A 25,955-nucleotide genomic window follows, 5' to 3' on the forward strand; every position below is an offset into this window, starting at 1 on the left:
CTGAATTCTCTGAGATCCCACAAACTGTTTAGCAACAGTTGGTCTAGGACAAGCTTTTGTACAACTATTTTAGTAATGTGATATCTAGGTATAACTGTGCCTCAGTGGGTCACAACTGAGGATGCCAAATTCAGGACGAACTGCTGAGAAATAGGGCAAATCCTATAGGGGATTAGCCACCAGTCTTGGGGTGTATCAAACCAGCAACAAAAGTAAACTTCTGTTTCACCACACTGGCTAACAAGAAGTCATAAAAATAGTTTCCTTGGGCATTCCAGTTCTTTTGTCACCACCAAAAACACTGGATTCAGAGATGAGTGGTTCTTTACAGCCAGTCTCATCAAAGAAAGGGTTCTTCTGATCTCAAAGGACCAGCCACACACCCAGGTCAATATACAACTTAGATCTTACCCAAAAATCACGCTGATGCCAATCCTTTAGTATCTAAAATCTAAAGTTTTATTCATAAAAAAGAAAGAAAGAAAGGTGAGAGTTAAAATTGGTTAGAGGAATCAAATACATACAACAATTGCAAAGTTCTTGGTTCAGGCTTGTAGCAGTGATGGCATAAACTGCTGGCTTGATAAGTCTTTGGTTGCTTCCAAATCATTGGAAGGTCCTCAGTGCCTTGGTTAGAATGCTCCCATTAGTATAAGTTCATAGTCCAGAGGGTTGAACAGGATAGAGGCAAAATGGGCTTTTTATAGCTTCTGCCATGTGGAGGGAATTCCAGTGTTCTCACTGTGGAAAATTACAGCAACAAGATGGAGTTTGGAGTCACATGGGCAAGTAACATGTCCATGCATTTCGACTAGTCACACCAGGAAATTCCATTAAGTGTAGATAAGTGTAAGTCTCCCATGGTCCATTGTCAGTTAAATGTTCTTTTGATTGGCCACTCAATTTGAATAGTCCCTCCAAGATGTGCTGGCTAGCTACCTTGTGGCGTTACCCCAGGAGCAAACATTTGAAATCCAGATATAGAGCCAATACTCAATAGCTTCAAATACAAAAATGATACATGCATACAAATAGCAGAATTATAGTCAGCGAGTCATAACCTTTCCACAAACACCTCACTTGACAACCTTGTACAAAATTTATTGCAAATTTATGACAGTGGTTACAACAATGATCTATATGGTCATATTTTAATCAGATAACGTCACACTAGGATTAAGAGTGCAGTTTACCCCAGAGCAAAGGGCATTTATAAGGTCTAAGTGACATTGGGCTTTGCGTGAGCCCTGTGTAGTGGGGTGAATTTAACCTAAGAGACTACTGATATGCACAAGGGCAGCCCATCCATATAGGTGAACTAGGCGGTTGCCTAGGGTGCCAAGTTAAATGGGGCACCAAATTTGAGGGAAAAAATCAAATTTAAAAAAAAAAAAGATGAAGGGAAAAAAATACAAATAAAATAACGAAGATGTCATTATTTCAATTCTTGTGTGCATATGGAGGGAATATGAATGATAATTTCTCTACACTTCTGAGAATTTATTAATGTCAAATCTTTTGTTTACTGCAAAAATAATATTTTAGCGAATATATATATATATATATATTTTCAATTTGCAACGTAGGGTCAAGATGACCCACTCCACAATTTTGATAAGCAATAACTCAGCCACAATGAAACGCATCCTCCAGCAGCAAGAGCTGCAATGCTAGTGACACCTAACTCGAATATACATCAAGGTCACATAGCTGGAGATTCATGTAGAGTGGAGATATCACCAATTGATACGTGTCAAACGGTCATTTTAACACATGTCGCTGGTAGATGGTTAAGAATTGAGTGAATACTGTGGAAAATTGTGTTTCTTGGTGCCAAAGAATAAAGAATAATGTCTTTCAGCATTATAAATCCATTATTAAACCTTAGTGTTATTATCGGGCTCTATAATTATGAACTTTTTCTTTGTTATAACTGGTTCACATGTAATAAATAAGGTCCATAAAAGAAAAGTAACAGCGTTAACGCTTAATAGACTATGAAAGTGATGACGTCACACTCCAAGTGGGTAACCGTGAGGAAGGGGATTAGTTTCCAAACAATCGATGTTGGGTTATAATGTCAAAAAAGATCATTTTGTTTCCATGTAAATGCTGTAACACTCACTCACCTATTAAAACAGTTAGTATGTTACTAATCATTGGACCTTGCAGCAATCCCAACATGTCTTTTCCCTGCTTAAATGTGGTTTAAATCGCCAACCATGTGGTGGGTCAGCCATCCTTAATGCTATAATACTTGCAGTCAGGAACACAGTTAGTACGTAACATGCCCCATGGCAGAAAGAGGAAAAAGAAAACGCTCAAAAACTGAGTATCGTAAATGAAAGGCTGAGAAGGAAAAGGACCAAGCAAAACAGCAGGGATCCTTCCTGAAATATCTTCTCTTTTAATCCAAATAAAGATGGAAGCAGTTCACAGCATCCAGATGAAGGAATTTTACTTGGAGAGGAGGATAGCATGGAAGCAGTTTGGAAACCCAAGATGATGGAAACTTACTTCTAGATGAAGGCAGCTCACAGCATCAGACTGATATGGAAGTGGAGAAAATGTATTTACCTTCAGAGAAACATGCAGAATTTGAAGTAAATGAAGTAGAAAGAAGAAAGGATGAGGAAGTTACAAACAAGTTACAGTAAGGGGACCCAGCTTCATAGCCCAGATGTGATGACAGTATGCGGCAACTTCTCGTGGAACATGGACCCAAAAAAGTTCACGAATTTTCCTTTCCTAAGGATGGAAATAAAAGAAAATTCTCTGCTCAGCATTACAAGAGGAAACTCATTAATGGAGAAGAAATTCATCGAAACTGGTTACAATATTCAGTGTCGAAGGACTCTGTTTTGCTTTTGCTGCAAGTTGTTTAGAAATCAAGCAATTGGTACATCACTTACTGAAAATGGTTCAAAGGACTGGAAAAACATCTCTTCAATTCTCTCTTCACATGAAAGAAGTACAGAACATTTGGAATGTTTTCAAAATTGGAAAGAATTTGAATTATGATTGAAAAAAGGAAAAACTATCGAAGAAAATTTACGTGTGATCGAGGAAAGAAGAATACTGGCAACAAATATTAGAGCGTCTGTTTGCTTTAGTGAGAGTTCTTGGTGGGCAAAATTTAGCATTCTGCGGCCGCGGTAGAAGTGAAAAATTTATATACTCCAGGTAATGGAAACTTTTTAAAAAATTTGTTGAATACCTCGCTTTGTTTGATTCAGTCATGAAGGACCATCTATGTAAAATAACTGATCATGAAACACAGGTTCATTACTTAGGAAAAAATATGCAGAATGAACTGATTCAAATCCTAGCAAATGCCATTAAAAAGAACATTGTAGAAGCTGCCCATTCTGCAAAATACTTTTCAATAATACTGGACTGTACACCAGATGTGACTCATGTTGAACAAATGACGATCATTCGTTTTGTGGATATGGAAAAGTCTGCAGATGAAGATAATGTCGGCGTGCTCATAAAGGAACATTTTTTGCGTTTCGTACCACTGAAGGAGACGACTGGAGCATTTATGACTGAAACTATTCTACAAGAGCTTGAAACAGTGTAATTATCTGTTGAAAACTTACATGGCCAAGGCTATGATAATGGGAGTAATAGGAAGGGTAAAGACTTGGCGTGCAAAGGAGAATGATGGAAATCAATCCTAGGGCCTTTTTCGTTCCTTGCAATGCACATTCCCTGAATTTGGTTGTCAATGATGCTGTTAGGAGGCAAGCAGTTTCTTTCACCCAGTGCAACATGTTTGTGTTTTTTCTCAGGCTCAACACGCCATTGGGAGATTCTGACTCACCATGTGAATTCTCTAACTGTGAAACCACTTTGTCAGACAAGATGGGAGAGTTGCATTGATGCTTTGACGCCTCTTCGCTATGAACTTGGAAACATTTATGAAGCCCGAATTGAAATTTCTGATACTACCTTTACTGGGTCATCTGGCAATAAGGCACGTTCAGATGCAGAAGCTCTTGCAAATGGCCTTTCCAAGTTCAAATTTGTGACTTCACTCATTTTGTGGTATAAATTCCTTTTCAGGATTAACCTCACTAGTAAGCAGCTTCAGGAAAAGAACTTGAACATACGTTCTGCTATTCAAAAACTTCAGCAAACTAAAAATATTCTGGAGGAATTCAGAAGTGATGAAGGGTTCAAAAGAACACTGGTAGAGTCTCTTGAGCTTGGTGAAGAAATAGACTTTCTGACAGAATTTGAACCAGAGCCAGTTCGCATTCGGCAAAAGAAACAGCAGTTTTTGTATGACTGACAAAACACACCCATTCAGAACCCAAAACAAAGGTTCAAAGTGAATTTCTACTTTTCAGTCCTTGATACTGCTATTCACTTGGTTGATGAAAGATTTCAACAGATGCAGCAGCTAGAGTCCATACTTGGCTTTCTATATGATATCCACAGCTTTCAAAAGAAAACAGAAAAACAGATAAGAGAATTTTGTATAAAACTGGAGTCTGCATGGACTCATGAAAATTCAAAAGACATTGATGCTACAGATTTGTGTAGTGAGCTTCAGGCTTTTTCAAGACAACTTAAGAAACGTTCCACTCGTGAAGAAGTACGGAAGTTTGTTTGTGAAAGTAAACTCTCAGACAGTTTTCCAAATATTTTTATAGCTCTATGCATTCTTTTAACTTTGCCAGTTTCCGTAGCTAGTGGGGAACGTAGCTTCTCAAAGTTAAAATTGATAAAAACATATCTGCGTTCAACAATGGTGCAAGAGAGATTTGTTAGACTTGCCACAATGTCAATAGAGCATGAAATAACTGGAAAACTGGATCTAAAAGGACTCGTGACTGAATTTTCAAAACTTAAAGAAAGGAAAAGTAATGTTTTAAGAGCACAGAGTTTTTTATTTGAAGTGTTTTGTAAATACAGGTTAAAGTTCATTGAGGAGTTTTCTTATTTCTTTCTACATTGGATGTGGTGGTAATGGCAGTTAAAGCAGGATAACGTAATGGACGATTTCAGATTTGTAGTAATAAAAATTATAATTAACATTTTTAATGCATTTTTATTTGAAATTGGACTGAAATATCATCTAACTGTCTTGTACAAATTTATTCTGAAAATTTTGTGTCTTTTTATCAGATCTCAGAAACATTGGTTGGATGGACGGACAAACCGAATAATTAAGCCTCTGTTTATTTAAAAAAAAAAAGCTTAAAAATATTAGAAGGAAAAAAGGGGCAAAATGTTTCCCAGTTTACCAAAAACCTCAGCCTAGATCTGTCCTTGGGGTTTGGGGGCACCGATTGCATGGTTCACCTAGGGCACCAGTTGCTGGCAGCTAGTCTAGGGCCGCTCCTGGATATGCAGTCTCTGGAGTGAGGTTTTAAGTTATACAGCTTCCCCCTAACTGCAACCGTGAAGGGAAGAAAGGAAGGATCAGGTATGGTAGACATATTAGGCCTGACTAATTTTTCACAAGTGCTGCATAGAACTGATTGGAGCACTTTATTTCCATGAAATATGCTGTTTTGTCAAAGCTGAAATGTTTTGTGGAGATGTATTGGTTTTCACTAAACTTTTGAAGAGAAGGATTTCGGGTCTGGGGCAGAGGTAGACAGTTGGAGATGCAGACACACCGAACACAACTTCCTGTGTCAAATGTGAACGCATTTCCTTAAACTGTCTGCAAATGGAATAGACCTCCTCTGGACCACTCTGCTGCTGAACACCAGCAGCTCTCACTTACTTCAGGTGGAGTCAGGAGAACTCATTAGCTCTTTAAAAAATATAAAATAAAATCAGACCCTCTATTCCATCTCCTAATATTAGGGCTGGTTCAAATAGTTTAATTGAAGCAGTTTTTCAGTGAAGAAACTACTTTTCCACTAAAACACAAATGTTCATTTTAGTAAAAATTTTCTGGTGGGAAGAACTGAAAATCTTGTAGTTTTCTGGGGCTTTTTGCCCTCTCTTCTTTTTCTTCCCCACACCTTTTTCGTGAGTGAGTGTGTGTGTGAGATGGTGATAGTGAAAGGAACAGGTGAAGAAGAGTGAGGGGGAGAATTCAAAAAAGAGAATATTTCAACTCTCAAACTGGAAGACCAAGGAATTCTGGGGTTGGGTGTAAGGGAGGGAAAAACACTGACCCCCTCCACCCGAAGTTTGAAGTTTTTCATAGAGGAAAATATAACACTTTTGGACCAGTTTTAATGAACATATACAAAAAATTGCAGAATGACCCATTCAGTACAGAGTGGATTTTGCTTGATATTGAATTCACTTCCTCCTCACAAGAAGAAACTTTTCCTCATTTTTATAGTGATGATTTGAAATGGAATAAGCTACTTAATTGGCATCCTAACAGAAATCTGGCTCCCAAGCAGGCTGTTAAGTATATATGTATAGTTTCCTTAAATTTAGTCAAACACCTGTTGCTGGGCTCAAAACAGGGGCACCTGGGTAAAACTTAATGGCTTGCATTATTCAGGAGGTCAGTCTAGATGGTTTAATAGTCCCTTCTGGCCTTAAACTCTATGAAAATTTATAATTGAGAACACTTCCAAAATGGGGAATGCCTGCTTAGATATTAATACCTATTTTAATATCCACCGCATGCATTAATCACACCAGTTACAGAATGCTGAATCTCTGAAAAGCAAGTTATTTTAAAAAGAGGTTCATGTATTCCTCTCATCTAATGGTCTGCTGCCCTTATAAAGTGACCAGTGTATCCCAGCAGGTCTGTCTTTGAGGTTTAAATTTATTTTTCAATGTATTTTACAACCTTTGATTGTATGGGAAAAAATAGTGTTTTAAAAAAAAAATCCTGTCCTGTTTAAAAATGGTATATATCTAGTGGTGGCAGTTAGTCTATATTAATTTCTTGCCTTTTTCATTTATAAATTAATCTTCAGTGCCAGCTGTGAGCTTAATGGTGCTAGTTTAATTCACGGTTATCACCATCAGGTTTAACTAGCTAATAAACAAAAATTTCCTTGACAGTTACCTCTGGCAACAGGTGCAATAGAATAGAAGAATATACATTCTTCCATTTTACCAGCCCTCTTGTCCATAATTGTTTTGTATGTGCTTTCCCCAAATTGTACAAACAATCAAAAGTTCTTTCAACATATGCCTTGATTAAATTGATATTCTCCTAGAAAACTCAGCAGAAATCATAACAATTTGTGGCTCACTCTTACCTTAAGGATCCTTTTTAATGACCCCTCACCTATCACCTATCTCCTTTCCACTCTGATCCCCTTGCAGAGGCCAATAGCTGTTTTGGCTCATCAATAGTGTGTGGATCTTCAGGAACATGTGTGTCACCATCTCAGTGGTGCGATGGAGTGGTCCACTGTTCCAATGGTGAAGATGAAAACCGATGTGGTAAGTATTTCAAGTATGCAGAGGTAAAATTGTTCTTGGAAACCTCTTGGTGACTTCTCCTTCCTTAGTCCTCATTTACATTAGAAAGTGGCACTAGCTTAGTTTAAGGTGTGACTTTAACTGATTTAGTTAAACCAGTTCAAACCCCTGTATGGACAGTTGTCTTTTGGTTTTAGAGTGGCTTAATATCAGTTAGCTTAAGTCCATTGCTAATGGAGTTGCTGGACTAAAATAACTCATACTTAAACCAAATCAAAATGTCCTCCACAGGATTTTGTGCCAGATCAGTTTAAAATCGCACCTTAAATTAAACTGGTGCAACTTCCTAATATAGAGTATGTCTACACTACGAAATTAGGTCGAATTAGTACTGAGGCAACTGTCGACTTCCGGAGTGTTGCACTGTGGGTAGCTATCCCACAGTTCCCGCAGTCTCTGCCGACCATTTGAATTCTGGGTAGAAATCCCAGTGCCTGATAGGGCTAAAACATTGTCGCGGGTGGTTCTGGGTACATATCGTCAGGCCCCCCTTCCCTCCCTCCTTCCGTGAAAGCAAGGGCAGACAATCGTTTTGTGCCTTTTTTCTTGAGTTACCTGTGCAGATGCCATACCACGGCAAGCATGGAGCCCGCTTGTCTGTATGTCTCCTGGGTGCTGGCAGACGTGGTACTGCATTGCTACACAGCAGCAGTTTATTGCCTTTTGGCAGCAGACAGTGCAGTATGACTGGTAGCCGTCGTCGACGTAGTCCTGGGTCCTCTTTCAACCGACCTCGATGAGGTCAGAGGCGCCTGGGCAAACATGGGAGTGACTCAGCCAGGTAATTTCCCTTTTAAGTTTCGTCTCATGGCGATTCAGTCCTACCGGCAGTGCACTGTCTTTTAATCGGCAGCCAGCAGAAGATGATGGCCAGCAGTCATACTGCACCGTCTTCTGCCAAGCACCCTGGAGGTGACAATGGCTAGCGGTCGTACTGCACAGTCTGCTGCCAGCAAGATGTATAAAGATAGGTGAAGTGGATCAAAACCAGAAATAGACCAGATTTGTTTTGTATTCATTTTCTCCTCCCTCCCTCCGTGAAATCAACGGCCTGCTAAACCCAGTTTTGAGTTCTATCCTTGAGGTTTTGAGTTCTATCCTTGAGGGGGCCATTCTGTTTCTCGCAAAGCCACCCCCTTTGTTGATTTTAATTCCCTGTAAGCCAACCCTGGAAGCCATGTCGTCAGTCGCCCCCCCTCCATCAGGGCAACGGCAGACAATCGTTCTGCGCCTTTTTTCTGTGCAGATGCCATACCACAGCAAGCATGGAGCCTGCTCAGATCACTTTGGCAATTAGGAGCACGTTAAACACCACACGCATTATCCAGCAGTATATGCAGCACCAGAACCTGGCAAAGCGAAACCGGGCAAGTAGGCAATGTCAGCGCGGTGACGAGAGTGATGAGGACATGGACACAGACTTCTTTCAAAGCACGGGCCCTGGCAATGTGGGCATCATGGTGCTAATGGATCAGGTTCATGCGGTGGAACGCCGATTCTGGGCTTGGGAAACAAGCACAGACAGGTGGGACCGCATAGTGTTGCAGGTCTGGGACGATTCCCAGCGGCTTCGAAACTTTCGCATGCGTAAGGGCACTTTCATGGAACTTTGACTTGCTTTCTCCTGCTCTGAGGCGCAAGAATACCAAGATGAAAGCAGCCCTCACAGTTGAGAAGCTAGTGGCGATAGCCCTGTGGAAGCTTGCAATGCCAGACAGCTGCTGGTCAGTCGGGAATCAATTTGGAGTGGGCAAATCTACTGTGGAGGCTGCTGTGATGCAAGTAGCCAACGCAATCAAAGATCTGCTGATATCAAGGACAGTGAGCCTGGAAAATGTGCAGGTCATAGTGGATGGCTTTGCTGCAATGGGATTCTCTAACTGTGGTGGGGCCATACACTAAAGCCATATCCCTATCTTGGCACTGGAGCACCAAGCCGGCGAGTACATAAACCGCAAGGGGTACTTTTCAATAGTGCTGCAAGCACTGGTGGGTCACAAGGGACGTTTCACCAACATCAGCGTGGGATGGCTGGGAAAGGTACATGACGCTTGCATCTTCAGGAACTCTGGTCTGTTTCAAAAGCTGCAGGAAGGGACTTTATTCCCAGACCAGAAAATAACCATTGGGGATGTTGAAATGCCTATAGTTATCCTTGGGGACCCAGCCTACCCCTTAATGCCATGGCTCATGAAGCCATACACAGGCAGCCTGGACAGTAGTCAGGAGCTGTTCAACTACAGGCTGAGCAAGTGCAGAATGGTGGTAGAATGTGCATTTGGACGTTTAGAAGTGCGCTGGCGCAGTTTACTGACTCGGTTAGACCTCAGCGAAACCAATATTCGCAGTGTTATTACTGCTTGCTGTGCACTCCACAATATCTGTGAGAGTAAGGGGGAGACGTTTATGGTGGGGTGGGAGGTTGAGGCAAATCGCCTGGCTGCTGGCTACGCACAGCCAGACACCAGGGCAGTTAGAGCACAGGAGGGCGCGGTGCACGTCAGAGAAGCTTGGAAAACCAGTTTCATGACTGGCCAGGCTACGGTGTGAAAGTTCTGTTCGTTTCTCCTTGATATAATCCCCTGCCCCTTGGTTCATTCTACTTCCCTGTAAGCTAACCACCCTCCCCTCCTCCCTTCGATCACCGCTTGCAGAGGCAATAAAGTCATTGTTGCTTCATGTTCATGCATTCTTTATTAATTCATCACACAAATAGGGGGATAACTACTAAGGTAGCTCAGGAGGGGTGGAGGAGGAGAGAAGCACCAGGAGGGGTGGTGGAGGAGGGAAGGACGAGGCCACACAGCACTTTAAAAGTTTAAAACTTTAAAACTTATTGCATGTCAGCCTTCTGTTGCTTGGGCAATCCTCTGGGGTGGGGTGGCTGGAGGCCCCCCACCGCGTTCTTGGGCGTCTGGGTGAGGAGGCTATGGAACTTGGGGAGGAGGGCGGTTGGTTACACAGGGGCTGTAGCGGCGATCTGTGCTCCTGCTGCCTTTCCTGCAGCTCAACCATATGCTGGAGCATATTAGTTTGATCCTCCAGCAGCCTCAGCATTGAATCCTGTCTCCTCTCATCACGCTGTCACCACCTTTCAGCTTCAGCCCTCTCTCCAGCCTACCACCTCTCCTCCCGGTCATTTTGTGCTTTCCTGCCTCTGACATTGTCTGCCTCCATGCATTCGTCTGTGCTCTGTCAGTGTGGGAGGACAGCATGAGCTCAGAGAACATTTCATCGTGAGTGTGTTGTTTTCGCCTTCTAATCTTCGCTAGCCTCTGGGAAGGAGAAGATCCTGTGATCCTTGAAACACATGCAGCTGGTGGAGAATAAAAATTAAGGGACAGTGGTATTTAAAGACACATTTTACAGAGCAATGGGTACACTCTTTCACGGTAAACCTTGCTGTTAACATTACATACATAGCACACGTGCTTTCGTTACAAGGTCGCATTTTGCATCCCCCCAGCACGTGGCTAGCCCCTCTCCCTCCCCGTGGCTAACAGGGGGGAACATTTCTGTTCAGCTACAGGCAAATAGCCCAGCAGGAACGGGCACCTCTGAATGTCCCCTGAAGAAAAGCACCCTATTTCAACCAGGTGACCATGAATTATATCTCACTCTCCTGAGGATAACACAGAGAGATAAAGAATGGATGTTTGAACGCCAGCAAACATACACTGCAATGCTTTGTTCTACAATGATTCCCGAGTATGTGCTACTGGCCTGGAGTGGTAAAGTGTCCTACCATGGTGGATGGAATAAGGCTGCCCTCCCCAGAAACCTTTTGCAAAGGCTTTGGGAGTACATCCAGGAGAACCGCGAATGCCAGGGCAAATTAATCATTAAACATGCTTGCTTTTAAACCGTGTATAGTATTTTAAAAGGTACACTCACCAGAGGTACCTTCTCCACCTGGCGGGTCCGGGAGGTAGCCTGGGTGGGTTCGGGGGGTACTGGCTTCAGGTCTAGGGTGAGAAACAGTTCCTGGCTGTCGGGAAAACCGGTTTCTCCGCTTGCTTGCTGTGAGCTATCTACAACCTCATCATCATCATCTTCCTCATCCCCAAAACCTGCTTCTGTGTTGCCTCCATCTCCATTGAAGGAGTCAAACAGCATGGCTGGGGTAGTGGTGGCTGAACCCCCTAAAATGGCATGCAGCTGATCATAGAAGCAGCATGTTTTGGGCTCTGACCCGGAGCGGCCGTTCGCCTCTCTGGTTTTCTGGTAGGCTTGCCTCAGCTCCTTAAGTTTCACACTGCACTGCTTCGGGTCCCTGTCATGGCCTCTGTCCTTCATTTCCTGGGAGATTTTGACAAATGTTTTGGCATTTTGAAAACTGGAACGTAGTTCTGATAAGCCCGGATTCCTCTCCCCATTCAGTGATCAGATCCCGTACCTCCCGTTCGGTCCATGCTGGAGCTCTTTTGCCCTTCTGGGACTCCATCATGGTCACCTCTGCTGATGAGCTCTGCATGGTCACTTGCGGCTTGCCACGCTGGCCAAAGAGGAAATTGACATTCAAAAGTTCGCGGGCCTTTTCCTGTCTACCTGGCCAGTGCATCTGAGTTGAGAGTTCTGTCCAGAGCGGTCACAATGGAGCAGTCTGGGATAGTTCCCGGAGGCCAATACCGTCTAATTGTGTCCACAGTACCCCAAATTCGACCCAGCAAGGCCGATTTCAGCGCTAATCCCCTTGTCGGGGGTGGAGTAAGGAAATCGATTGTAAGAGCCCTTTAAGTTGAGAAAAAGGGCTTCGTCGTGTGGACGGGTGCAGAGTTAAATCGATTTAACGCTGCTAAATTTGACCTCAACTCCTAGTGTAGACCAAGGCATAGACAAGGCCCTAGAAATGTCTGCATTACCTATTGTGTAGCTGTTTTCTTACAACAATCTCGGGGGTGGTGGTGATACTATCTGCTTGAGTTCAATGACCTGGCTTGGCTCACTTCTTATTAAACTTCCTTTTCCACCAGCTCTGGATAAATTCATGGAGGTTAAGTCCATTAATGGCTATTAGCCAGGATGGGTAAGGAATGGTGTCCCTAGCCTCTGTTTGTCAGAGGGTGGAGATGGATGGCAGGAGAGAGCTCACTTGATCATTACCTGTTAGGTTCACTCTCTCTGGGGCACCTAGCATTGGCCACTGTTGGCAGACAGGATACTGGGCTGGATGGACCTTTGGTCTGACCCAGTATGGCCATTCTTATGTTCTTATGCCTTCCCCGTGGAAAAAATCCACCTGTCTCATATTAGTGTGTGCCAATCTAACAAAAGCAAAACAAATCTGGAAGCTTACTACTGCCACCAAAAAGCTTCACCTTCCAAAGAATGCTTTACATAACTTTCAGCGTAGGAGGCTGTTTAACTGATTTGGTGATTTCTGCTGAAGAAATGGAGAGAGGGAGACTTTTGTGATGAGCTGGTTGTAGTCACTAATGTGTACCCTCAAAAGCCACATCCATCTTGTTTTTAATATCTGTTTTCTGCAATACATGACTTCCAGAAAATGGTCTTGAAGAGGACACACTGCTCCATTTTTTTCTCCTGCAGATAGTAGCTCATCTTAATTAATTAGCCTCTTACAGTTTGTATGGCAACTTCCACCTTCTCTGTATATGTGTGTGTGTGTGTGTATATATATATATATATATATATATATATATATATATCTTCTTACTATATGTTCCATTCTATGCATCCGATGAAGTGGTCTGTAGCCCACGAAAGCTTATGCTCTAATAAATTTGTTAGCCTCCAAGGTGCCACAAGTACTCCTGTTCTTCTTATTGCTCCATTTGATCCTGTCGTTAAAGCTGGGCAAGAAACAGTTTTCCTGTCCCATGAAAGTTTTTGAGATTTCAGAGAGAGACCTTTGAAACAGACACCCCTCAAACTCTTGAGAGAAACAACTAGCTATCCAGCCCAGAACAGTCCACTGGGAGGTAAGAGACCTGGGTTCAAGTCCCTGCTCCAATTTAGGCAGAGCAGGGATTTAAGCTAGAGTGCCTCGCATCCCAGTTAAGTACCCTAACTACTTAAGGTAGTGGTTATCGTCAGTCTCTTTCTGACCGGAGATTCCATCCTGGACTATTGAAACTGAACCTTTACTGGAAAAGTTTCAGTTTTAACTAATCAGAATTTTCTGACCAAAATTTTTTTTTTGTCAGTAATAATGATGATGACGATAATAATAAAAAACCCCCACACCAACGGCCCCCGCCTCCCTCCCAACTAGCGCTCTACCTATACCTGCTTTTGGAACTCTGCGATTCTGACCTATTCTGCATAGTACTGACACTTAGCTGATGATTTTTCCTGATTTTTTGGTTGTATAATTGGGTCTCTTTACAGTAGTATAGCTTATTCCAACCATTATCTTGCTCTTGAACTTTTCATATTGAACTCTTTTTTTCTGTCTTCCCTCTGTGACACACTCTTTCTTCAAATCAGAAACATAAGAGGGCTAGATGGTATAGGGCAAGCTCTTCCATGTTAAAATCTTTGCTTTGTGATCTTCTATACTAGTACAGAAAAGGAGTACTTGTGGGCACTTAGAGACTAACCAATTTATTTGAGCATAAGCTTTCATGAGCTACAGCTCACTTCATCGGATGCATACTGTGGAAAATACAGAAGATGTTCTTATACATACGAACCATGAAAAAATGGGTGTTTACCACTACAAAAGGTTTTCTCTCCTCTCACCCCACTCTTCTGCTGGTAATAGCTTATCTAAAGTGATCACTCTCCTTACAATGTGTATGATAATCAAGTTGGGCCATTTCCAGCACAAATCCAGGGTTTAATAAGAACGTCTGAGGAACGGGGGGGGATAGGGGGGTAGTAGGAAAAAACAAGGGGAAATAGGTTACCTTGCATAATGACTTAGCCACTCCTAGTCTCTATTCAAGCCTAAGTTAATTGTATCCAATTTGCAAATGAATTCCAATTCAACAGTCTCTCGCTGGAGTCTGGTTTTGAAGTTTTTCTGTTGTAATATAGCAACTTTCATGACTGTAATTGCGTGACCAGAGAGATTGAAGTGTTCTCTGACTGGTTTATGAATGTTATAATTCTTGACATCTGATTTGTGTCCATTTATTCTTTTACGTAGAGACTGTCCAGTTTGACCAATGTACATGGCAGAGGGGCATTGCTGGCACATGATGGCATATATCACACTGGTAGATGTGCAGGTGAACAAGCCTCTGATAGTGTGGCTGATGTTATTAGGCCCTGTGATGGTGTCTCCTGAATAGATATGTGGGCACAGTTGGCAACGGGCTTTGTTGCAAGGATAGGTTCCTGGGTTAGTGGTTCTATTGTGTGGTTGCTGGTGAGTATTCGCTTCAGGTTGGGGGGCTGTCTATAGGCAAGGACTGGCCTGTCTCCCAAGATTTGTGAGAGTGTTGGGTCATCCTTCAGGATAGGTTGTAGATCCTTAATAATGCATTGGAGGAGTTTTAGTTGGGGGCTGAAGGTGACGGCTAGTGGCGTTCTGTTATTTTCTTTGTTAGGCCTGTCCTGTAGTAGGTGACTTCTGGAAACACTTCTGGCTCTATCAATCTGTTTCTTCACTTCCGCAAGTGGGTATTGTAGTTGTAAGAATGCTTGATAGAGATCTTGTAGGTGTTTGTCTCTGTCTGAGGGGTTGGAGCAAATGCGGTTGTATCGCAGAGCTTGGCTGTAGACAATGGATCATGTGGTGTGGTCAGGGTGACAGCTGGAGGCATGTAGGTAGGAATAGCTGTAAGTAGGTTTCTGGTATAGGGTGGTGTTTATGTGACCATCGTTTATTAGCACTGTAGTGTCCGGGAAGTGGATCTCTTGTGTGGACTGGACCATGGGTACCCTCATGGCCCCACAGTATGCCAACATTTTTATGGCTGACTTAGAACAAAGCTCCTCAGCTCTTGTCCCCTAACGCCCCTACTCTACTTGCGCTATATTGATGACATCTTCATCATCTGGACCCATGGAAAAGAAGCCCTTGAGGAATTCCACCATGATTTCAACAATTTCCATCCCACCATCAACCTCAGCCTGGTCCAGCCTGGCAGAGGGGCATTGCTGGCATATGATCGCATATATCACATTGGTAGATGTGCAGGTGAACGAGCCTCTGATAGTGTGGCTGATGTTATTAGGCCCTGTGATCAGGTTGGGGGGCTGTCTGTAGGCAAGAACTGGCCTGTCTTCCAAGATTTGTCAAACTGGACAGTCTCTACGTAAAAGAGTAAATGGACACAAATCAGATATCAAGAATTATAACATTCATAAACCAGTCGGAGAACACTTCAATCTCTCTGGTCACGCGATTACAGACATGAAAGTTGCGATATTACAACAGAAAACTTCAAAACCAGACTCCAGCGAGAGACTGTTGAATTGGAATTCATTTGCAAATTGGATACAATTAACTTAGGCTTGAATAGAGACTGGGAGTGGCTAAGTCATTATGCAAGGTAACCTATTTCCCCTTGTTTCCCCCTCCCCACCCCGTTCCTCAGACGTTCTTGTTAAACCCTGGATTTGTGCTGGAAATGGCTCACCTTGATTATCATACACATTGTAAGGAGAGTGATCACTTTAGATAAGCTATTACCAGCAAGAGAGTGGGGTGGGGGGAGAGAAAACCTTTTGTAGTGGTAAACACCCATTTTTTCATGGTTTGTATGTATAAGAACATCTTCTGTATTTTCCACAGTATGCATCCAATGAAGTGAGCTGTAGCTCATGAAAGCTTATGCTCAAATAAATTGGTTAGTCTAAGGTGCCACAAGTACTCCTTTTCTTTTTGCGAATAAAGACTGACACGGCTGTTACTCTGAAACCTATACTAGTACAGGACATAATTTTCTTATCTTTTCATCAGCTTATCTGTTATTGCCATTCACTCAAGCTGAGGGTGGAGCATGGGAAAGAGTTGTGCTAATTGTAAAATGTTCATACAATAAGAAATGAACATTTAAAATGTAAATACGACTTAAGGTAGTAACTCATGGCTTTAGAAAAAAGAATTAAAATGACGTGTCAAAATCCAGTACATGAAAACTTCATAAAAAGTGTGTCAAAATATCGCATCAACTGGAAGTTTTTCTTTAAAAGGAAAAAGTAATTTCAGGTGCTACACCTGTCTGTAGAGCCCCTGACAACTTTTGTGGTGTCACAATCCCATTTTTTATTTATAGGTTTTAAAAAATGAATATACAGGAAAAAACCTGAAACTATCTATCTACAAAGTGCTGTCAAATGAAGAAGTAAACTGAAACGTTATCCTTCTATCTTTTCTTTAATCTTGCAGCTCTAGTACTCTTGCTTGTAAGAGTAGTAGGTGCAAAATACTTTTTAGGAATATGAAAATCATAGGCTTTGAACAGGATGGTCAGCAATATTGTCTTCTTTGATTGCAGTTAGACTCTATGGACCAAATTTTATCCTGGAGGTCTATTCATCTGTCAGCAAATCCTGGTATCCAGTATGTCAAGATGACTGGAATAATAACTATGGAAAGATAGCTTGTAAAGACATGGGATATAATGTGTAAGTATAACGATCTAATCGTGAAAGATGTACAGCCAACACAACTGTTTCATTAAATTTTTCAAAGAATGGACACCTGCAGCAAAAAAATCAGTTACTGCTTTTTCTGTTGCTAGTCTAATTTTCATGAAAACAGTCCAGTTAAAACAAAAACAAGTAGGCGATGCTGAATCAAAGTGACATTTCTTGAAAACCATGTAATGCATATGCCATATACAATAGTTGTGGGATGTGTTTGTGCATCAATACATGCATGCGCGCACACACCGTGCTTGCTTAGGAAACTCTTGGACTGATAGTGCTGTCTGAACTTAAAACCATATAGAAAAAACCTATTCATTGTGACCAGTATTACACAGACCACTCTGACCTTTGGAGGATACTAAAGATTTCATTGTGCTCTTTCACAAGAATGTTGACATTTAACCAGCTTCTGTACAAATTCCAACTACAGTAACTTCTTTTTATCTACCTGAAATCCTTTGTAGCTATAATTATCTATGTTGTTGCTGTTGGGAGTGAGGGGTGGGGGACGGAAAGACTCCCAAATGCAGATGGGCTGCTGTTGCTGCATTTCTATTCATGAGGTGGTTGGAGTGATTGATTTAGTCTGGTCAGAATTTGGCGATCTTCACCATGAAAAAATGTTAGATGAAAGCAAGGTCTTATTTGACTGTAAAAGTGGACATAGTGAATAGTTACTTAAAAACTAAAATTTAATTCTGCCATAGTACAGTGCCTTTGTGGTTCTTATGATATAGTATTCCGTAACATTGTGGTTCATGTTATAAGCTTTAGATTGGTGGAAAGTTTTACATTACTAAAAGGAACTTTCTGTTAGGATTTGAAATACCTTGAGTTTCTTACTAAATATTTTGTTTTATACAGAAAGTCTTATTACTATAGTCAAGGAATAACACATGAAAGAGGTTCTACAAACTTTATGAGGTTGAATACAAGTGCTGGGAACATAGATCTATACAAAAAACTGTATAACAGGTATTTATGTTTCATATAAGCATTTTTTATATTTGTTTACTTTTAAGTATTGGAAGTAAGGTGGCTTCCACCATTACTGTGATGCAAACACCTCTGATGGGAATTATTAGAGCTGGACAAAATTTTTTACATAAAGTTTTTATTGGCAAAATATACAGATTTGGTGACTATTTAATATTTCATCAATTCATATTGATTTTTGCCAAATTGGTTTGGGTGGAGGGAAAAAACAAAGCAAAAAAATGCCAGTAAAATCAAAACATTTGTATGGGTGTTTTGTTTAGTTTTTTTGTTTTGAAATGACTTTCTTTCAAAATTTCCTTTAAAAAAAAAAATTAAATGTTTAAAAAATGGTCAAAATTTAAATGCAACTGTTTGTTTGTTTCTGGTCAAACAAAATATTTAATTTGACCACAAACAAGTTTTTGACTTTTTTTCCAGACACGCTAGTGAACCAAGAAATCCATTATCCACCCTGCTCTACTTTATTTTTTTAAAATGGGGGGGAGGGGGGGAGAGAATTTCCTGTGGCTGATCACAATAACTGCTGTTCGTTATATTTAATCCACAACTTTTGAATAATTCCTGGCACTGTCTCGTTAAAGGTTATTTTTCAGGGCCCACTTAATAAAGCTTGATTTCTTGAGGACACTTGATTTTCCCTTCTTGCATTCAATTCTATTCTTTGCACGCCATCCAAAAGACTGTTCTGAGGAAAACTCATGATGTTAGTTACTATATGAACATTTGCGTTTAGAGTGGTAATAACCATAAAGTATTAAGACACACAGCATTATTTTGGTATCACTTTTTTAGAGTTGTATGAATATGCATGTAACAGAGTTAAAAGGACACCTTCAAGAGTGGCAGACCCCAAGTTAAACTACTTTATGAAACATACGTATGTTCTCATTTCAGTTCCCCAGTATGTGGGCAGGTGCATTTAGAAAATTCACCAATTCCCTCTCCTTTTTATTTTTTAAAATATTGCTGTATGAAGGACCGAGGGCCACCCTCCACCCCATGAGTAATAGGGACTGGTGTGATCAGACCTCTCTTCCAGTGCCCTATATCTTACTCTCTTCATTGTACTGATGTGCCTCAGAGTTCTATGTTTTTGCCGGTTACAATCAGAGCTGCTTGCTTCCCACTAATGCTGTTGCTGTGAATGGAGGAAACAGAAGTGAAAGTCGTGTGAGCACTGGCAGGGCAGTCAGAGAGAGAGAGAGAGTGAGTGAATGGGGGAAGGGGACAAGTGTGGCTGGATGGAGGGAACAGTGTATTGCTGTGGCTGGAGACTTGTCTCTGACTGCCATTTGCTAAGCACTATATGCACTATAAACACTAACTGTATGCTGATTTATTTTAGTGACTATTGTGCGTCTGGAAAAGTGGTATCTCTGCGGTGCATAGGTAAGTGTTCTCTGTTTCTTTAGAAGAATATAACTTTTTCATTTGTCTGTGCTTCCGGTCATTGTCTAGAAATCAGCTGCGCAAGGGTTCTGTGTGTTGAAGCACATCTTATTCTGATGGGATAGGCGTCTTGGTTGTAGTTGAAGTGCAGAATCTGGGGGGAGGGGGGGCTAGCAGATTGGGGGAGAGTTAGGGGAGACAAGCACGATGTTGGATCCCAAATTTTCTTTGTCTAACTATATTGTTGCAGGCTTTATGAGATCCTTTGAATAATCTACCCAAGATTAAATTAATATAGAAATTGCCATATAAAAATCAGACCTGTAGGCCATTTAATCCAGAATTGTGTTTCACAGTGGCCGGTATCAAATGTTTTAGAGGCAAGTCCAAAAAATCCTGTAATGGGCAATTGAGGAATAACCTGCCCATAGTGTAAATTTTTTTATGAATCCCTGACAGTTAGTGAAACATTCGTCCTTTCTAGCTTCTTTTACTCCTACCTGTGGATGTTCTCCTTACCCATAGTAATATTTATTCTCTTTGGCTCAGAGGGGAGAAAAGGTCTCTCCTCAGTTCTGCTTGTGCCTAAGTGTAGTTTTCCCCTTACCTTTATGGGAAGGTCCCTTGTTCTAAATAAATAAGGGACATTTTGTTATATAGTTTTGCAAGGACAGTCTGCCATCCCGGCAAACATCTAAGGACAGATTCTTGTATCTGTAGTAATGATACTTCACATAACTGTTATGTCTTTTATATATTAACTCATAATACATATTTTATGATGGGATTGTCTGCAATAGAGGGGGCTGAACATAACCCAGGAGATCCCTTCCAGTCCTGTGTTATATTTATCCCTACAATTATACGTAGAATCCAGAATGATCAGAATACGATGATGTCTGGCTTTTCAGCCTATATCTATGAGTATGGGAGCTCTTCTTTTTCCCTTGTGCAGGGTCTAGTACAGGAACACTCGTATGTGTGACAGCATGGTACAAATTCATATAGTTATGCAGTTCTTCTAAGGCCGCCCCAATTGTCACCCTTCTGTGTCAGTCATTTACAAGTAATCATGCATCCACCTCCTCCACATACCTTCTCCAAGTTTGATGGGAAGAAAGGTGGAATGAAAAGTTAAGCTAGTCCCACGTCCTTCTGTTAGAGAAGTAACCTGGTGACTCCTCTCCATTTCTTCAGTAGTGAGATTTTTAAGGATGCAACTTGGAGACCAAGTACCTTGGGGGGAGGAGAAGGGGAAATCTCTGAAATGTTATGCATTCTAGTGGTAAGCAGAAAGCAACAGCTCATATAGACTTACATTCCAAAAAAAAAAAAAAAACCCTCTGGGGGAAGAGGGTCAGTAATCCTATATACTGGGGGTATCCCTGATTTGGGTTTGTTTGTCTTCCACCTGAAATGCTCATAGTTAAAAGGACCCACACTTTCATTTCCCATCTAGAGGCCAGCATCTACCTGCAATAGTTCACACTGCAAGAGCAGTGTGAAGTGAGAATTGGGCATTTAGTATGGAATTTTGAACCCATGAGACTACTGATCCTGTCTAATTTAGACACTAATTTAGTTTAAATGGCAGACAATTAAAAAAGCTACCAAATAACACACCGAGAGTAAAGAAGCTATACGTATGTCATCTAGGTTGATACCAGTGTGAGTCTACATCCCCCTCTAGCAGATGGACCCCATAAGGAAGGTTACAGGTCTGCTCCTGCCTCTGACCCTCTAATTCAGGCAGCAGAGGCTTATACTTTTAGAGCCAAAGGTCCTGGATTCAATCTCTACAAAGACCCATCCAGAGGGTCATGACGCGTTTTTGTTGATAAACTGCATTTAAAATCTTCAGCCTCCAGAGTTCCTGTTCTCCACCTTGTTAACTGGTGGTGGTTTTTTAAATGGGAAAATCCCAGCATAACTTTTGAGTTATCATTATCCTGAGACGTGCAGCCAATAATAGTTGAAAACAATCTCTCTCCCACACACCCCATCTTTGTGTATTTTTTCAGAGTGTGGCTTATCCCGTAAAAATGTGAATCCTTCAGGCAGAATTGTGGGTGGAAGTGCTGCAAAGCTGAAGGAATGGCCATGGCAGGTCAGCCTTCAAGTCCAAGGCTCCCATGTATGTGGAGGCTCCATTATCACCCCTGAATGGATAGTGACAGCTGCTCACTGTGTAGAAGGGTAAGTCCTAAACTACTGCATTCTGTCAATTGGTTCCCCAAAGTGAGGGAATTCTGGTATTGCACAACAGACACGGTTGAGTGTAGATTTTTGGGATGTGGACATACTGACTTCAGGTTGTAGGGGAAGTCCAATCTAAGAGAACTCCTTCTGGATTTCAAACTGAATGGATCAATTTTCCCCCCTCATTTGCATGCACATCTTCACTGATTGCATGTGCACGTGGCGGGTGGGGAGAGACAATCTGGTTGTATGTTCTATGGTATTCTAACTTCGTACCATTTTAACACTATTAAAGGAAAATCACTTTGTCAGAGGGTAGTTTGAAAATTTGCTGTTTGCAATATGTGCTGTTATGTGCAATATATGCTGTTTGGGAATATTTTGAACAACACAAGTCCCAGTAGAGATCCTTGAGGGACCCTGCTGTTTACCTCTCCCCACCGTGAAAACTCACCATTTATTCCTACCCTTTGTTTCCTATCTTTTTTTTTAAATCACTTACTGATCCATGAGAGGACCTTCCCTCTTATCCCATGACTGCTTACTTTCCTGAAGAGCCTTTGGTATGGGACCTTTCTGAAAGTCCAAGTACACTGTATCTGCTGGATCATCCTTGTCCATGTTTGACACACTCAGACAATTCTGATAAATTGGTGAGGCATGATTTCTCTTTACAGAAGATGTGTTGACTCTTCCCCAACAATCATGTTCATCTGTGTCTGATAATTCTGTTTTTTACTATAGGTCCAACCAATTTGCCTGAGGCTAAAGCTGTGCTTACCAGACTGTAATTGCCAGGATCACCTCTGGAACCTTTTTTAAAAATCAGCATCACATTAGCTATCCACAGATAGCTGTCTGGTACAGAGGCTGATTTAAGTGATAGGTTACATATCTCAGTTATTCTGGATTTCTTCTTTGCATTCCTTCAGAACTCTTGGGTGCATACCTTCTGGTCCTGGTAATTTTTACTGTTTCATTTATCAATTTGTTGTTCCAAAATCTCCTCTATGGATATCTCTGTCTGGGTTTGTCTTTTAGGTTTGTCACCTAAAAAGAATGGCTCAGGTGTGGGAGTCTCCCTCACATCCTCTGCAGTGAAGACAGGTGCAAATAATTCATTTATCTTCTCTGCAATGGCCTTGTCTTCCTTGAGTGCTCTTTTAGCACTTCAGTTGGCGAATGGCCCCACCGGTTGTTTGGCAGGCTTCCTGCTTCTGATGTAATTAAAAAATTTTACTGTTAGTTTTTGTGTCTTTAGTTAGTTGCTCTTCCAATTCTTTTTTTGGCCTGCCTAATTATATGACTTGTCAGTTTGTTCCTTTCTATTTTCCTCAGTAGGATTTGACTTTCAATTTTTAAAGGATGTCTTTTTGTCTCTGCCTCTTTTACTTTGTTGATTTGCCATGGTGGTGTTTTTTTGATCCTTTTACTGTTTTTTATTTTTATTTAGGGTATACATATAGTTTAAGCCTCTATTATGGTGTTTTTAAAAAGTTTCCATGCAGCTTGTAGGCATTTCCCTCTTGTGACTGTTCCTTTTAATTTGCATTTAACTAGCCTTCTCATTTTTGTGTACTTCCCCTTTTGGAAATTAAATACTACTGTGGTGGGTTTCTTTGGAATTTCCCCCCCTACAAGGATGTTAAATTAACAACCATAATGTAATTCATTACCGAGCAGTTCAGCTGTATTCACCTCTTAGACCTGATCCTGTGCTCCACTTAGGACTAAATCAAAAATTGCGTCTACTTTTGTGGGTTCCAGGATTAGCTGCTCCAAGAAGCAGTCATTTAAGATGTCAAGAAACTTTATCTCTTTATCCTATCCTGAGGTGACATGTACCCAATCAACATGGGGATAATTGAAATCCCCCATTATTATTGGGTTTTCTGTTTTAGTAGTTTATCTCATTTCCCTGAGCATTTCACAATAACCATTACCATCCTAGTAAGGGGGTCGGTAGTATATTCCTACTGCTATACTCTACTCTTGTTCAAGCATGGAATTTCTATCTATAGAGATTCTGTGGTACAGTTTGATTCATTTAAGACTGGTACGATCTTTCATTCTATGCTTTTGTTTACATATAGTGTCACTCCCCCACCAATGCAACCTATCCTGTCATTCCTATATATTTTGTACCCTGTATTACTGTGCCCCTTTGATTATCATTGTTCCACCAAGTTTCTGGGATGCCCATTCTGTCAAAATCCTTACTTTAATGTCAGGCACTCAAGTTCACCCATCTTTGTATTTAGACTTCTTGCATTTTATATACAAGTACTTGTAAAATTTGTCAGTATTTGGTTATCTGCCTTCATGTGATGCAGTTAAACGGGACTCTCTTTCATTTTCTTTATCAGCTTCTATCCTCTCCTCTTTGCTAGGATATAGGGTATCTATCCCCTTTAATAAATCCTCCCCATGGATGTGTCTGTCTGAACCTTGTGCTCCTTTGCACCTGTCAGCTTTCCCCCAGCCCTTAGTTTTAAAACTCCTCTATAGCCTTTTAAATTTCGCATGCCAGCAGTCTGGTTCTATATTGGTTTAGGTGGAGCCCATCCCTTCTGTATAGGCTCTGCCTTTCCCAAAAGGTCCCTCACTTTCTACTAACCCTAAATTCCTCCTCTGAACACCATCATCTCATCCATGCACTGACACCCTGCAGATCTGCCTGTATAACTGGTCCTGCATGTGGAACTGGAAGCATTTCAGAGAATGCTACCATGGAGGTCCTGGACTTTAATCTCTTTCCTAGCAGCCTAAATTTGGCCTCCAGGACCTCTCGCCTATCCTTCCCTATGTCGTTGGTGCCTTCATGTATCACTGCCACCGGGTCCTCCTCAGCCTAGCACATAAGTTTATCTAGCTGTCTTGAGAGGTCCACAACCTTTGCTCCCAGCAGGCAATTTGCTCTGCAGTTCTCCTGGTCATCGTAAACCCAACCATCTGTATTTCTAATAATTGAATCCCACATTATTATTACCTGTCTCTCCCTAATAACTGGGGTTCCGTCCCCCAGAACTACATTTTGGTAGTTAGGCCCCCTTGTGAATCCCATCGTGATCTGCTGTCTTCATGGTCAGTCACTGAAATGGCACCAAGACTTCAAAAATGTGACTGTCTCTTTCTTATATTGTATGTCTACATCTTCACATTGTGGGTAAAATGTGGAATGTCTGTGCCTGGATTTCTGTACTGTTTGTTTCTTCTCTCACTACCATCTCCATTATGAACACTGGCTTTCCCAGCTTCATTGCCACATATAGATGAAATGTATTAACACTCTTCTTGCTATTAAATTTGGCAACCGAAGAAGGATTGGGAACAACAGGTGATAGTTCAATGTGCGTGCTTACCCATTCACAGTAAAAAGTCAATGAGATCTGAAATCATTTGGCTGTTGCAGGAGAAAGAAGATGGGGCTTCTGCTTAATACAGAAGCATATAGTCTAACCTTATTTTACTCTCCAGACAGCTTTCTTCTCCATACTACTGGAGAGTGTATGCTGGGATTCTGACGCAAAAGGAAATGCGCGAGAGAAGTGGATCCAGGGTGCAGAACATAATTTCCCATCCAAATTATGATTCAGATTCTAAAGACAATGATGTTGCCCTGATGAAGTTACAGACACCGCTGAGTTTTACTGGTAGGTATTCTCTTGTTCTGTGCTAAAACCCAAAAGCTCGGCTGCAGAAATTGCCCACCCCCTTTTATTTATTTTTTAAATTGTGTCAGCCGTTAAAGAGGAAGGGCTTACTCTGCAGACACTTAAAAAACATGAGAAAAATACAAAGCATGGGAAGATATTTTAATAACGTGTAGTCAGCGAACCAGGACTGAACACTAAGCTGCTACAAAATAGAAACTGTGATAAATTGACACCCAATTAAAAAGTATGTTTTTCTCAGAGTCTGCAGGTATGGCAGGGATGTAATGTCAGCACTACCCTCTTCAAGTACACTTAAATGATCTGCCAACTCTACTGGAACCCGGGATTCTTAATGAATGAGAAATTAAATCCTTGCTGTATGTTGATGACCTGGTCATTCTATTAACTACCCATAGTGGCCTTCCAGAGAGTCTGTACGTGCAAGGAATATACGGCAACATATGGAACTTTGCACATCAAATGTGACGAGTGATCTTCTTATGAAAAGAGGAGGTACATAAGGAAACACTCTCTAAATCCAGAGTGTGTGTACCACATAATCAATTCATCAGGGATTTTCAGACTAGCTATAACTCCTAGTGTCCTCTCCCTCAAAACAGCATACAGTTCTTCCACTATAAAGCACTTGAAAATGAACTACTAAAATCAAACAAACATAGTCCATTCCGGTGTACATAACTCCCAGGCCCTGCTACTAAC

At 41.3% G+C, this 25,955-nt stretch overlaps 1 protein-coding gene across 6 annotated transcripts in view; it reads left to right on the forward strand.

The window, feature by feature from the left end:
- The window catches only part of TMPRSS2 (transmembrane serine protease 2), a 48,297-nt gene that overhangs the window by 16,562 nt on the left and 5,780 nt on the right, over nucleotides 1–25,955 (forward strand). For 5 of the 6 annotated variants that reach the window (XM_075132637.1, XM_048866017.2, XM_048866026.2 and 2 more), the window contains exons 6-11: nucleotides 7,267–7,386; nucleotides 16,839–16,968; nucleotides 17,857–17,967; nucleotides 19,337–19,380; nucleotides 21,402–21,576; nucleotides 25,057–25,232. In XM_075132637.1, coding sequence (XP_074988738.1) covers nucleotides 7,267–7,386; nucleotides 16,839–16,968; nucleotides 17,857–17,967; nucleotides 19,337–19,380; nucleotides 21,402–21,576; nucleotides 25,057–25,232 — 756 coding nt within the window. The remainder of the gene's footprint in view (nucleotides 1–7,266; nucleotides 7,387–16,838; nucleotides 16,969–17,856; nucleotides 17,968–19,336; nucleotides 19,381–21,401; nucleotides 21,577–25,056; nucleotides 25,233–25,955) is intronic. The other variant, XM_075132638.1, reaches the window with a different exon arrangement.

This window comes from Caretta caretta, chromosome 1 (genome assembly GCF_965140235.1).
Source record: "Caretta caretta isolate rCarCar2 chromosome 1, rCarCar1.hap1, whole genome shotgun sequence".
Taxonomy (NCBI): domain Eukaryota; kingdom Metazoa; phylum Chordata; order Testudines; family Cheloniidae; genus Caretta; species Caretta caretta.